Here is a 15,310-nt window from a genome sequence, read left to right as displayed (position 1 = left end):
AACTGTAGGCATGCCTCTTGCAATCCTGAGCAACTCAAAGCAAACATAAGCCACTATGCTCCAATTAACTTACAGCCTGTCTGACACACCCCCTCATGATGTCACCTATATTCTACTCTACTACTCACCTACTCCTACTCTTACACTCTTGGGATATGGCTTACATGCTGGGGAAAATTGGGATTCACTATCCTTATCCTCATTTGCATAGGATTGCCTACTAATGTATGGATACATCTCTCACACTGAGCTTCCCCCCCTTAGCAACCACTACTCAATGGCCATGTTGTCTTCAGCCTGCTATTCACCTGCATGGCAGAATAAGCTTTTTAGTGAAAATGCCTATTTTTGGCTTTTTTTAAAATTATTTTCTTGTTTTTATAAGCGCCGCACGTTTGCACGGTGCTGCGCTATGCTTAAACATCGGAGATCGGGGAAAAAAAGTTAAATTTTTATATTTTTAAACATTTATAAATGCCAATGGCCTTATATTTGGCCATTGGCATGCTTCCTCAACTGTATGCATCCTTTATTTGGAGCTGTCATAACTCCGTTTAGCTATTTGCAGAACGGTACTCCGTTACCAATGGAGTACATTTCTGCAGCTAACACCAATCTTCCACGGACAGGTTAGTATTTCCTGGATCACAAATTTACCTCATTTGCATGGCTTTCACCAGCAAATGAGGTAATTTGCATACCATGATGCTGTCCATGCAAGAGTAGCTTTAGCAGCTCTCGTGCACGCCCCTGCCGGCTGTACCTGGATCGCACGGCAGACATATTGCCAGCGTGAGCTCCACTCTTCTTGCACTCTGTGCAAGCTTTCGTAAATCCAGCCCATTATCTTTTTTGCAGTGTGGTGGTTCAGATATTTTTTCTTTTTCTTTGTGCATTGTTCTTGGATTTCCAAACCTTTGGTGTGAAGGCTCCTTCTATTTTTTGGATTTCTTTGCCGAATTTACTTTCACCAACAGTAGAGTTTTCTTTTTTCTCCACTGTTCATTTGACCTCAGAATTAGTATATATAAGTCCAGGGTGTGTGCGGGGGGGTCTCCCCCACATGGGGAGCAGGGGGATGCCCCCCTACAAAAGCAAAATTGTTGAGTTGTTTGTAAATGGTGGTTTTAGTGAATGATTTTAATTGTTTCCATTCGTCGAAAATTACCCTTGATGACTCAACATGAATCCCCAAAAAATGGTACAACCCACCTTTGGTAAAGCAACGTGGTCTGTTGACCATGTCCTCCCATGCTGACAGATACTGGATCTGCCTGGAGTGACACCAAAAACTAAGCCAATTACTAAAATCAATCATTTTATGTTCATACTGTGGCATCATCTTGGTGAAGGTAGAATGCTGCCAAATGCAAGGCTCTTATCCATCTGTGACACATATTCTGAGAGACCCTGCAAGTCTGAGTTCACCATGGTCATTGGTACTGGATTTTTTCAAAACTTCATACACTTTAAACTGAGTGTTTACTGACTTTATCCTTAGTTTTCTGGACACCTAGAGTACTGTACTACAGAATGGGTAGCCAGTAATTTAGGATACCTTATACAAATCTTGGTAAATAATGGGCCTGATTCCAAAAAAATTTACTCTCAGTGTAAGCAGTCACTTAGGCTGAGAGCAGGTCTTTTGGAACCTGGGCCCTGATGTAAGCTTGCTTATTTAAATTAATTTGTATTTACTCTACTGCATACGTTGACCTGAAAAAGCATATGCAAAAGTTTTTTATCATAGGATCATAGGAAATTACTAGGTTATTTGTCCTGAGGCCCTTACAAGCCTAGCCAAGAATTTAGCCCATGTTCCGACAAGTTAGCACCCGATGCCCCTGTCCAGCAGGGACACAGGTGGAGTCCCAGCAGTGTATTTTCTGTTCTCCATCCAGTTATCCAGGTTGTGCTTAAAAAGGGTTAATGAGATACTCTGCTTGATGTGGAGAGGGAGTCTGTTTCACAGAAGGGGAAGTCTCTGGGACACAAATCTGTCCCGCCACCAAGACTTATTGATGTCACAGACCAGGTTCAGGTCATGCATACAGGTTACTTGAGTAAAGCTTGACTTGCAGATATGCAGTAGTCCCATCAAGGTGGGGTTTGAGATTGCTTTGTTTGCCAGACAGACATGACCTATGAGGAGTCTGTATGAGACTGAGTAGAAGGGCAGTGCTTTTAGCCTACCTGTATAGGGTAAATGTTTGAGTCCCTGGATCCACCTGGTGAGGAACCTCTGTGGTCTCTCCAGCTGCTGCATGTGTTTTGTGAGTGACATGCTGAAAGGGGCATTGTACTCAATAATGGATTTACAAGGGATGAATACAGGGATGTTATGACCTCCTTGCTCCTGGATGAGATACCCTTACTAATGAGGTGGGCCATGTAGAAAGCTTTCTGTACAACGGAGGCAATATGGTGGTCAAAAGTCAGTTTGCTATCAATCTGGTTGTCCAAGTCCCTCTTGACTGTGTGCTTAGGACCTTGTTATTAATGTGATAATTTTTGGGGATGTCACTCTCCCCAAAGGGGATGACGATGCATTTTTTAGCATTCAGTTTGAGGCCGTTTCTGGCAGCAGTCATTTGTTTGGGTGAGATCCTCTTGGAGGATCTCAACATTACTAGGGGAATTGATGACAGCACCCAGCTTGCAGTCATCTGCAAACTTGGTCAGTCATAGCCTACTGGTTTGGCCTGCACCTCAGAAAAGTATATCCCAAATAACAGGGGCCCCAAGACCGATCCCTGGGGTACACCGCTTATAACTGGTCTACCGCTTGAGGTGGCCTCCCCTATTTTGACTATGTGGGTTCTATCAGTAAGCCAGTTTGCTACCCATCTGGTAACATATGGATTGATGTCTAGTTGAGAGAGTTTATCTATTATACCTGAGTGGGGAATAGTGTCAAAGGCTTTGGACAGGTCAAGGTAGGCTGCATGTACCACTTTCTCCTCATCCATGGCTTTGATAACTGTCTCAAAGAAGTTGACCAAATTTAACAGGCATAACCTTCCGTTGACGAAACCAAACTGGCAACCTCCAAACACTTGACCCCACACAATGTCCTCATTAATAAGATCCATGATAATCCATTCCATGGCCTTGCAGATCAGGCTAGTTAGGCTGATGGGTCTATAATTTCCTGGATCGGTAGACTCTCCACTTTTGTGCAAAGGGATGATGGTGGCTGTCCTCCACTTGACTGGGATGAAGCTGGTATTCAGGCTTTGGTTGAATAGGATGCCTAATGGTGCTGCAAGTTCCTGCCTAAGTCATGTAGGATGCAGCCTGGGATGTTACTGGGTCCCACGGAGGCTGCATTTTTTGCCTTTGAGAGGGCAGTGATGACTTGCCTCCTAGAGATAAGGGGAGGGGGGGCATGTGCTGGGGATGTCCTGATTTACTGATGGGGGAACAGAGGGGTGAAGTTTTCACTGAACCTGTCTGCCAGCAGTTTGGCTATATCTATGACATGTTTGTATGTCGTGTCCTTGACCACCAGTTCTGAGCAGATCTGAGTGCTTCCTTTGAGATTGCAGACATATGTGAAGAAGGCCTTGTGATTGCCTTAAGTAGATGTGGCCAGTTTGGACTTGAAGTTTGCTTTGGAAGATTTCACTAGTGCTCTTATTTGCTTGTTCAGGCTAAGGAGAGCTTGCTTCCAATTGGGCACCTGCTCCTTCTTGGTCCTGGACAGCAATTTTTACCTTTTATTATAGAGTTTATTTATTGCAGATGTCCACCAGACAGGTTTACTCTTCCTTGAGGAGGAGGATTTTGTCATATCGGGTATTCCTGATTTCATGCAGCTACAGTATATAAATGTTTGTATAGTACTTTGGTGTAGGTTTGGACATTTGTACCAGTTATTACTATGGAGGGGGAGGGGGCTGTGAAGCTGTTTATACCTTCCCTCAGGAGGTTGTAATCAGCTTTGGAGAAGTTTTTTGTTTGACCCTAGCTGGGGAGAGGGTGGTTGGGGTAGATGGCAATTTCAAAAGTGACCAATTTGTGGTTGGATCTTGCCAGGCAGGATGATACTGTAGGGATGCAGCAGTAGTTACTCATGTTGGTTGATACCAACTCCAAGAGATTATCAAGGCATTTGTATTGACAAAATCAAGGAATCTCTAGGCATTTGTGTTTTGGCATGAGTAGTGCTTCCAATCTATGGTTGGATAGAATGTCACCCAGGATCAGGGTAAAAGGTTGAATCTTGATAGATTTGAAGAGGTCCAGATTGGTGGAGTGGGCATCTTGACTCAAAGTTGGTGGATTGTAGCTAGCAATGATTTGAACAGGGATCTTGTCAATGGTTAACTGCACATGGAGTGTCTCCTGTGCATCATGCAGTTTGACCAGACCGGCGGTGTGTGTCTTTAATGTATATTGCAGCTCTACCTCCTTTTGCTTTGCTGCTCACAGTTTACGGAGGAATGATGGGATGAGTAACCTGGTATGGCTGGGGTGCTCTCTGCAGCTTTGAACCAGGTTTCTGTGATTAATACAAACAAGATGCTGACATTTGTGCAAAGTGCCAATATGTTTGTCTGATCCTGTTTTGTTGCTTCCAGTTAGGCACCTGGTGCTTCTTGGTCCTGGACAGCAATTTTTGCCTTTTATTATAGAGGATCTAGCACTCATCTGCTTCAGTTTCCTTTTGTTTTTGTAAGCCTGTTTATAGGTAGATCTTACAACAAAGTAAGTCACTTACACTGAGAGTAAGTCTTTCGGAATCAGGGCAGACTTACACTGAGAGCAATTCTTTTGGAATCCAGTCCAATATCTTTATTTGAAAATAATGATAAACTTAATTACAAGCCATTTACATCTACAATGATTACACTCCAGTTTCTGATTACTGACTACAATAATAATTTTCAAAAAATAATTATTAAATAAATGGATAACTTACCAAACATTGCTTCCAGGCGAAATACACATCTGATAAAATTATCAAAATCCACAAGAAGATCATCATCGGAATACCGAGCAGCAATGATGGAATACAGGGAAGTATTTAGTTTGATACCTATGGAAATAAAATGCAAAGGCATGTTACTAACACTAACACAGCTACATTTTGTGAAAATGGGTCTTTAAAGTTATAATAATTTAATCCCTGATAACAATTACATGGCAAAAAAACAAAACCTAACTAATCCATGTATCATTAAGTACATGTCTGTAGAAAGTGCAGGTTTTAGTCGAAGCAAAAATGACAGCTGTAGGAATACTGCCACCTTTAGAACTTCAGTCGGGACTTTTGGTCCATTGTTCAAAGTTGGCAGCAGCATGAAAGTGGTGAGATCTGCAAATATATCTAAGAAACATGCCTTGTAACATTCTCTTGTGATATCCAAGCTATTTGCATGAAAGGGAATATATGTCACATACACATCACAGGTTTATATGTGAACTTTTTTGGCCCTGACAGAACCTATCTTGGCTTCAAGTTGCATCTCTCCTCCCAGTCCCCCTCATGTAATACTCACTGAACATCAAATCACAATGTCTAATAGATCTCATGTCCAGAGGAAATGCACTTTACTAGTAGTAATCCCTTACTGTCCAGAGATGAGGGCGGGGTTTCAAGGTGTACGACAAAAAATTGCCTGTCATCCAGGAGGTAGGTTAATATTTTCTGTTTTGCTTGTTCTTACTTCTCTTGCCTGATGTAGAGATGTCCAGTGTGTGCTACATGCAGGTGCATGTCATCACACACATAAACTGCATTGTTCCAGGAACTTAATTAATTTCCTAATGCAGTATCAAGGTCTGTTGCAACTGAAATATTTGCAAAGCCATCAGCAGCACTTATACGTTCATGGGTAAGTACTAGGCCAGCTGCCTTGTAGGACACTAAGCCCAACCAACTTCCCTTTTTGTGTTTGCATTAATCTATCCCACTTGGTTAGAGAGTGGCTTTACCCGTCCCATGGTCGATAATTATATATTATCCCTAATGAGAATAAGTGGGATCATATCACAGATAATTTGAGGGGACCCATGCATGGGAAAAATCATTTATGATCTGTTTCTGTCCATTAGTAGTACAAGGAGCAGTTCTGGAGTAAATTTTCTGTTTTCTATCGGCGGATCAAAGTTGTTCTTGAATATGGACAGCAATGTACTTTGTTTTATGTGCATGTGAAGTCTGTTCCAGAGCAGAGCAATCCTCTGTGAGATATACCTTTCCCACCAAACTGTTCTGTTGCTATTGCAAAAGAGGTTTAGATTCATAGACTGAGTACTTCTGATGCCATTTAGCTTGTTGGCTTGGGGGGATGCCTTGTATGCCAAACACAGGTCACCTCTTAGTTGTCTATAGGATACACAGTATAGTGACAGGGCTCTGAGTCGGTCCATATAGGACATGTTGTTTAGGCCTTGCATCCTTTTAGTAAGGTATCTCTGTGGGCACTCCAATTATTGCATGTGTCTGGACAGATGCATGTCAAAGGGGGCATTATATTCAGTCAGTGAATATAATGAATTCTCTTCAAGATTTAATTTCCTGAAACAACACAGACTGATTTATATTTAGAGACTTGCCTCTCTGACATGTGTGTGCACATACATATATTTATATCTACATTTATCTATATATATATATATATATATATATATATATCTATATATATATATATATATATATATATATATCTATATCTATACACACACATACACAAACACATGCGCGAGTGCGTGCATGTGCACACGCACACACACATACACACTCACATATACACACACACACACGTGCATATGCACAGAGATAGATACAGCTATATTAATATATATATATATATATATATATATATATATATATATATATATATATATATATATATATATATATATATGAGTTTCATTATGAAATGTCAAAGACAAAATTTTACAAGATATAATACATTGACCCATTTCATCTAAAGCTCTATCACCACCAACCTTTATGAAAAACAAAGATTTAGTTCAATTAGTTTACATTTTTGTTCAAATACTTAACATAACCATGCACCATACAGGAAAAATAAATAAGTAAAATAAATAAATAAATCACAAGCTCTCTACCTAAAATAGATGCACCTTTCCTAGAAGCCTATTTACAAACGTATTTTTTTACATAGAGACTCCACTGACCTCAACCCTTAATGTGTTGTGGGGGATGCTTCCCCACCCCTGTAGCATATGTAATACATTACTGTTGCACTGCATCAAAGAAAGAGAAATAACTCAAAATTATGCACCTATGTTATAGTTAATGTACCACAAGATAATTTGATAAAATATACTACTGACTCAGCAACAACTCTAGCCACAATAAAATGAACATGCAGTGAAAACTATGGAACCCATATATAGCTACTGATATATATGTGCATAGTTTAGGTGCAAAAAAGAGAAGTGACAATGTGATGACAATAGACAATGTAATATTTTGAGGACGTGTTTAGTTTTTTATTGTATGTGATTATGGATTATTTTGTTATCTACATTTCTCATAATTTTATATATGTTTTAAAATGTCCTCTCTAATATCCTGAATAAAAATCTTAAATGAATGAATGTGATGGCAGAAGTAGCAGAAAAAAATTATGATTAACATAGCATAGACTGTTGCAATACATATCAATTCCAGATGATGTATCAAAAAAGGGCAACTACAGGTTCAACATGCAGTAACTTTATTATGCCCATGATTTCTGTGCCATTCCATTTATTTTTCATTCATTTCTCCTCCCTTTCCAACTTTGACTCCCGATGATACCCAGCAGTGCATGACTTGAGACCTCCTTCTCCTACCTCCGTTGCCTCAGTACCTTTTATCCTTTCCTTTCTCACTACGAACCTCACTAATGCCTGTCTCATTCCAACTTGTTAAATGCATTCCCCCTTACAATCCAACCTTTCTTTCCACTCAGTCTAAAATCGTTGTCCTCCCATTTCCTTCCCTGGTTCTTCCCTCCTTTTACTGTTAAACTCTCAGGCTCTAAAATCTCATTAAAATTCTGGCATTCCCTGGATATCTTCATAAGCCTTAAAGTTCTTCACAAAACATTTCCCATCTTGATTTGGCCTGTGTATATTCCCTGCTTTCCAGATATTTCCTTTTATTTCTCTATCACAATTAATTCATCTCCTGTTCATTCCTACCTCCTTACTTATTGCCCTTACATTTTTTCTAAATATAATAACTACTGCACTTTTGCCCCTTGCACACAGTTCTTCTTCATTGCCAGATATTTTTCCTTTTGGGTTTCTCTTCATCTCTTGTCTTTCACTTCATCTCTTGTACGAACACTACCTTTGCTCCTAGTCTTCCCATCTCATACACCCTTTTGCTTTTTTAATCAGACTCGACCTTCTGTGTTCTACATCACTGCATTTGAACTCTCCTCCTCCTCCTCTCCCCTATCTCCCCTTCCTCCTACTCCTGTCATGCAAAAGTATCTTTCACTCCCACCTTACAGAAGCTGGACAAGGGGCCCTTTACCTTTGGATACCTAATTGCCTTTGCTCAGACAGACAGGTAGATGCATATAGATAATTTGCACAATACCGCATTCTTGTAATGCTTACCTATTTCTTCTAAAGCACCACGCATCTCATAGCAGCTCATAGTTCCTGAGCGGTCCAGATCAACTTTCTTATAAACTTGCTGTAATATAAATTAAGGGCATTTAGTGGACACTAGAAAATAAACACATTAATTGCCACTCACAGTGTGTGTATGTGTGTAACAGTAGATCTGCACTCTACAGTTAGCAAATCTATGATATCTGAAGTTAATACACAGGCATGGCCATGAGAGTGTAAACATTCAGCATGTAATGCTAACATGCAGGAAACCAATGGTAAATTACCACAATTAAGGCTGCTATTACACAAGCAAACTTAACCTTAGACACAAAAGAAACTCATTCAATTTTTTTCTAAATACATTAAATATTTATATATTAACCAATTAAGTTATACTTTCAGTTTTTCTGTACTCTGTCTATTCAGACAATGAATCACATACAGTAACATTCTCTTGCCTACATTATGAGTACAATAGCTGCTGATTTCCTATATGCTTCTAAGCAACTTATTTAAGTAGACCAAAGCTCCAAACTTAAAAACAAGCACATGTATCATACAACTTACCTTGTTAACAATGTTTTAAAAAGTGGCATATTTCCAGACTGTTTACTCCCTACATTAGTGGTCTCAAACTACCAGCTCATTGGCCAGATGTGGCCCTCAAGCATGTAACTTATACCCCTCACAAGCTGCTCCTAATGATGTCCCCAAGTGGGTGAGTAGGCACCTCTGTTGATTTGACTGATTACCATTCAATTTCTAGTTGTTCATTGGTTCAACCACTGTGTAGCAATGGGACGTTCAAAAATTGGCTTTGTGGAGAGTGGGTCGGTCCAATCACTGGCTAAGGTTTGCATTACTGCAGTCAGTATGCAGAAATGAAACAGAAATATGGCTATCTGGTTAGCTATTCCATGACTGGAAGAAAATAAACTTTTGCACCTTCAAATTAGGTAACATATATGACATCCCTCCTCTGGGTCAGTGATCAAGGACTCTCAATCCTCACCACGGACAATGGTGAAGGATGTTCACTTGGAACAAAGATAGATACACATCAGTATTTCCAGATGTAGCTCTCTGCACCAAGCACAACTTCCCTTAAGAGCACACAGAGAACACACTCAGTCTGGGGGCTGGGTTTCTCTCTCTCCAGGCCCCTAGTAAGAGTCCCCACTGACACAGCTGTAGAGTTGAGTCCTCAGCCAAGTGTTCCAAGACAAGTCCCTCACCACCCTCTCTGTGAAACCAGTGCTCTGCATCCCTGCTCCAAGTAGCTCACACACACACACACACACACACACACACACACACACACACACACACACACACACACACACACACACACACACACAAACACACACACACATACGGGAAAGGCTGGCACAGATTTATCAGCTACACTCCCTCTGCCCATACTATAAAGTAGATACTGCCACCAGAACACTCCAAAGCCAGATACTCTAAGGCTCTTACAAGGGTACCCAATTATACTGAATAAAATTAATACTAATACAAATGGTAGTGTTTGACCAATGCAGCAAGGCTTTCAGGAGTGGCCACAGTGTCACCAAATAAGCATCTGTACTCTTAAAGGTTAAAATATTATCCAAAAGACCAGCCACAATGAAAAGTTTAAATATATTTCATAATAAATAATAAAAGAACATAAAAATACTAAATATCTATCTATTTACAATAAACACCAGAGTTTCAGTCATAGGAAGTATTAAAAATAACACTGATGGACAGATTCATACAGATACAGAAAAACAATACTTAACTAATCTCACTATATTTTTTTGATGGAGCTAAAGAATTACTGTCCCCCTAGTTCATTTACTAGAGCAAGGCAAGATGAAGTGCATGAGTGCTCCTTCTTTGTCAGGTTTCAAAAACAGACTGCCCTGAGACTTCTGTCTCATCTAGTATTAAAACATAATTTCAGTGCTGGATTACAAAATGACATCACATCTGGTCATCTGACTTCTGGTTCCCACACTACCTCCTTTACTAGGAACTGAACCAGAATCTAGCACATATGTGTTACCGTACACACAGATAGAGCTTTGCTAATATGTGTTACAGAATCTGGAAGCTGTAAAACCATTTCTTCCAGGGTAGCAATTAGTTCCCCCTAAGGACAATACAGTAGGATTCCTAGTCCTGGTTTTCATAGACATTTTGTCTTTGACTGCAATCAGAACTGTAAGATACAATCTTTATGGCCTAAATCAGGTAATTTGAAAAATAGTCTAAAATTAAAGTTATCTAGACTGAGATTAATGTCTTCTCTTCCAGTATCCTCTGTTACAATACATTCATTTCAACAGATACAATACAGTCTGACATACAGGATATTTTTTTCTGTCAAGCAGGACCCACTGTTGGTACATTTTTAATACAAGCAGCTTTACAAATACATTTTCAAACCAAGCACCTGTACAAATCAATTTGATATACAAATGACATATAATTCTTTACAAAACTCCAGCTAGCTATGCTGGCCCATATTACACATATATTGGCTTACTTCTTCTAGCATGGCTTGCAATATCTCATCACATCATCATAACATATAACTTGTTGGTTCTATTTGATAGGTGTAAGCACAGTGTAAATATAAAACTCATAACCATTAAAACAGGGAAGGGTCAGCAACCCATTGAACATTCCTATACTATTTCACTCTCAGAGTATGAATTTACACAGTACTCCTCCCCAGTGAAGCAAAATTTATACTTCAGTCCCAAACAGTAAATGTGAGTAGGAGTTGTCATTGGCAACTGGTGAGAAGGTTGGATTTGACTCTCCATATGCGATTTGAGTTTGAGGTCTACAAACCCTAATGTTTTGGACATTTAAAAAAATTGTTTACATAACTGCAAATTCTTTGCTTCTAACACACACTAGTTGCCTACATTTATTTGTTCAGATCCTTCAGAGAAAAAAAAGGTGGAATCACCTTTTAAATTAAGCATTTCAAAAACCAGAAAACTACCACTGAGGTCAACAAATATGCCACTCCTGTGACCTTATGAGATATTGGAAATATAGTTGCTTCGTTGCAAAGCGCATTTATTTCTACTGCTTGAATAACTCCTACTGACATCTATTCCATATCACTGGATTTAGAAGAGTCATAAACTATAGAAAAGTTTACATAAACACAGAGACATCTAGGAGCTTGCAATCATTCCTTCTCCAATACCCATTTAATCCAGTTCATGGCCATGGTAGAGCCAGAACCTACTGTGGCACTCAGTGGGTCGAAAGGGCAGAAGCTAATATTGGATAGGATGCTAGCACACACACACACACACACACACACACACACACACACACACACACACACACACACACACACACATAAACCCACACAGACACAATCATTCTCCTATAAAATGCACATTTAGAGGCATTTTGGAGTATTACCAGTTCACTTAAAGTGAAATTTTAGGATGTGGAAGAAAACCAGAGCAACCATGAAAAAACATAGGAAAGACATGAAAACTCCATGGAGAAATGAGAAATGAAGTGGTGAACTATGTACTACATACAGCAGGGGTAACTGCTGCACCCAATAAATATACTATAATACTTCTTAGTCTAATTATTAAACTGAATTTTGAGAAAGTTGTTTCTTCAGTAACTAAGAGCTTTATTGCAGTACTGAGAAAAAAATACTATTTCCCATAATATCAGTATCAGTTAGGTTTTCATGAAAGTTTGCTAAGTGGCACTTTACTATAGTGACCTTAATATTTTGTAGTTTATTCCAGGAGTGCATACCATAAGGAAAGGTCTGTAAAAAAAATAAAAAAATATATATGAATATTCTAATCATCTGCAGCTCTGATGAGCAGTAGTCACCAAGATGAAATGATGGGAAGGAAAAAACATGCATTAAATAAAAACGGTCTTAGTAGAGATCCTCGGGGGTATACCACTTAAAATAATACAATTTCTTCATTTTATTTCCCTAATAATAACCTTCTTGGTTCTTTCTATTGGCCAAGATCTAATCCAATAGCTTATATAGATTTATACTGTGGTGGGTTAAGGCAGACATTGTTCATAAATGTTAGGATGGTACTGGAGGTCTCAGGCATGTCTGTAGACACCACAAAAACATGTTAACCTATGTCCACTATTTGTTTGGTATGAAAAAATATATACACTTTTTTGAGAGCCCAGTTCATTCAAGATCAACAGCTCAAATAGGCAATTGGTTAAAGCATGTATAACTCATCCCAAGGTTCTGTGATCTCACAGATATTAGTTATGGAGTGAGATGGTACAGCTGCCTGCATGGCAATTTGGGAGCTTTGTTTATTTGTTTTTTAACATTACAGGACAAAACAGGTTTATCAGAAAACACATTTGTTAGCATATATATATATTTCCTAGATTTGAGGCCTCACTGATACTCTAATAAAAAAGTGATTTGGTTAGTAAAGCAGAAAGCACTGGACTGGAAAACCATGCTGACTAATAAGAAGTCAAATTATGTGTTAAAAACTTTGTTATGAATAATCTATTTAAAGATTTTATTCAGCATACAAGTCCAAGTGATCAGTCTGTAATTATGAGAGTTTACACAGACTAGTACTACACTTGTGTCCCTCCAGACAGATGATAACATTATGTGTCTTTTTTCAACAATACCAAGAGTGGGAAAATAAAAGAAAGACTCTCACTCTAACATCAAGGGTCTTTCCATGATAGGTTCTATCTTTTAGACTCTTCTCTTTAACTATCAGTATTCTATATATTTTGGAAATCCCTGCACTTGCAAATGGATGCATACATCTAACGATGGATATTATGACATCATTGCATATCACCACAGACATGTTCATCTCCCACAGCTGCCATTTTTTCTTTTTCCTACAGTTTGGATGATGATCTTTGTGATTACTGGTAAAATGATCCACTGTTTATATACTTTTTTCTCTTGGTACATTCCTGACAAGAGTGGCAGATCAAGGCTCCTTATGAGGCTGGTCGAATGCTCTCACTTGACAATTAGTGAATGGGCTAGAGTTTTGTGGCTGTGTCTCATGTCTTCTCTCAGTAGCAGTAACCATCCCTGCTTTTGTTTCCTGCTTCCCTGTATTTAGGCATGAGAGAAGAGCTTTGCAAGGTGCATCAATGAATCCCACTGTCAGGTTGCCTCTGTGTGGGACGACTGTCTGAAGGTAGTTTGTGTGAGTGATGATAGCCTGAAATATACAAACCACAATATTTTCCACTACTGTATGACTGTGGAGCTAGTGCATATTAATTAGGGGGCTTATCTCTACATGGTGGGGCAGAGGGGCTTGCCCCCTGCAAAAAACACAAGTGGTTTTCATTGTAACTGTTTTATTAAGAGTCAGGCTGACAGAATTTGCAGAGTGATCATGAACCCACTTTGTGCCACCTTCCCCCATCAGTTCACTGGAAGTGGTTTTCAGTGTAACTGTTTTATTGACAGTCAGGCTGACAGAATTTGAAGAGTCATCATTAACCTATTTTGTGCCACCTCCCCACATCTAATATACTTGCTTCCTTGCACATCCATCCTGATCATGGGGACCATCTCCTAGAATCACTTGGTAATGAACTGAAGATAATCAAAGACAAAGCTTCTTTCGTTAAGGCCTCCCCATCAATCAATTTATATATGTCAACCTGGGTTGCACAGAAGTGCCAGAGAGAGCCCATGCCAGAATCTATTTATCAGGTGAGAGAGATTGGCACTAGGGGGCTGCATTTGGAGGTGCATGACTTCATTTTTAAGTATACTGGTTGAATGCTGGTTCCTGTCCAACTGTATGCCTCTTCCCTTCATGCATGTGCCTCATCTGGCCTGTCTTTCAATGTATAATGACTGTGCATTTGCTATGTCATGAGTCCTGACATGATCTGACCCTAAGATTCAGAGTATTCAGCAAACCATTTCCAATTTGTTTCCCAGGGACACCATGTATGCGGATCTTTGTTTTTATTGTGATAGATGAAGCTTTGAAGCTCTTGATCTCCTCTCGCTCCTCATGGAATAAGACCTCCTTAGGGAGATCATGAGAAGCTTCATCTGCTGCTTCTTCCTTTTCCCAGACTAGAGCTGGGGGTGGTTTCTCTGAGCATTTTGTGATTGCCTCCTTCATGGATCCAGACATTGTTGATGTTTTCACACAAACCAAGATGAATCTGCACACTTCTGCAGTTGCCACTAGGAGGGCTGATGCCCTGCATCATCTTTTGGCAGACTGCAATAAGGTCTTGTCTCCAACTTCTCTGTTGACTAAGGGGTAGATAAAACAGTCTTAAGTCCATGCTTCATCTTCGCCTAGCATGTTGTCAGAGTGACCTGAGACGGCAGCATGAATGGCAATATGGTACACTCCTCTTCTGTGAAGGACAGTATCTTCACCATGAACTGCTAATCTGGTACAACTATACCTTTCCAGCTATTTACCATCTATGACAGATACCCTGGCTAGGGCTGTGGACATAGGGTTTGCCTGCAGAGGACATTTTGATTAAGTTTATCCCCAAAGGGAAATGACATAAAAAAATCTTTAAATGCATTTTCTCTTTGATGAAGGTGTTGAGGCAAGGGCTTCAATCCCTATCTGATGCCTTCTTGAGTGCTAATTCACAACATGCTGTGCAGGGAATTTGTTTTTATGCAGATTGACTTTTCCATCTATCAAATGTATGAGCGCCA

At 39.5% G+C, this 15,310-nt stretch overlaps 1 protein-coding gene across 2 annotated transcripts in view; it reads right to left on the bottom strand.

Annotated features, from left to right (window-relative positions):
- Positions 1 to 15,310, bottom strand: part of CAPN2 (calpain 2) — a 602,999-nt gene that overhangs the window by 54,212 nt on the left and 533,477 nt on the right. For both annotated transcript variants that reach the window (XM_044058713.1, XM_044058721.1), the window contains exons 18-19: positions 8,593 to 8,671; positions 4,925 to 5,041 (exon numbers count right to left, since the gene is read on the bottom strand). In XM_044058713.1, coding sequence (XP_043914648.1) covers positions 4,925 to 5,041; positions 8,593 to 8,671 — 196 coding nt within the window. The remainder of the gene's footprint in view (positions 1 to 4,924; positions 5,042 to 8,592; positions 8,672 to 15,310) is intronic.

Source organism: Protopterus annectens, chromosome 1.part2 (assembly GCF_019279795.1).
Source record: "Protopterus annectens isolate FY-2018-M chromosome 1.part2, PAN1.0, whole genome shotgun sequence".
Lineage (NCBI taxonomy): Eukaryota > Metazoa > Chordata > Ceratodontiformes > Protopteridae > Protopterus > Protopterus annectens.
Note: the sequence above shows the minus strand (reverse complement) of the source record. Positions and strands in the feature narration are given on the sequence as shown.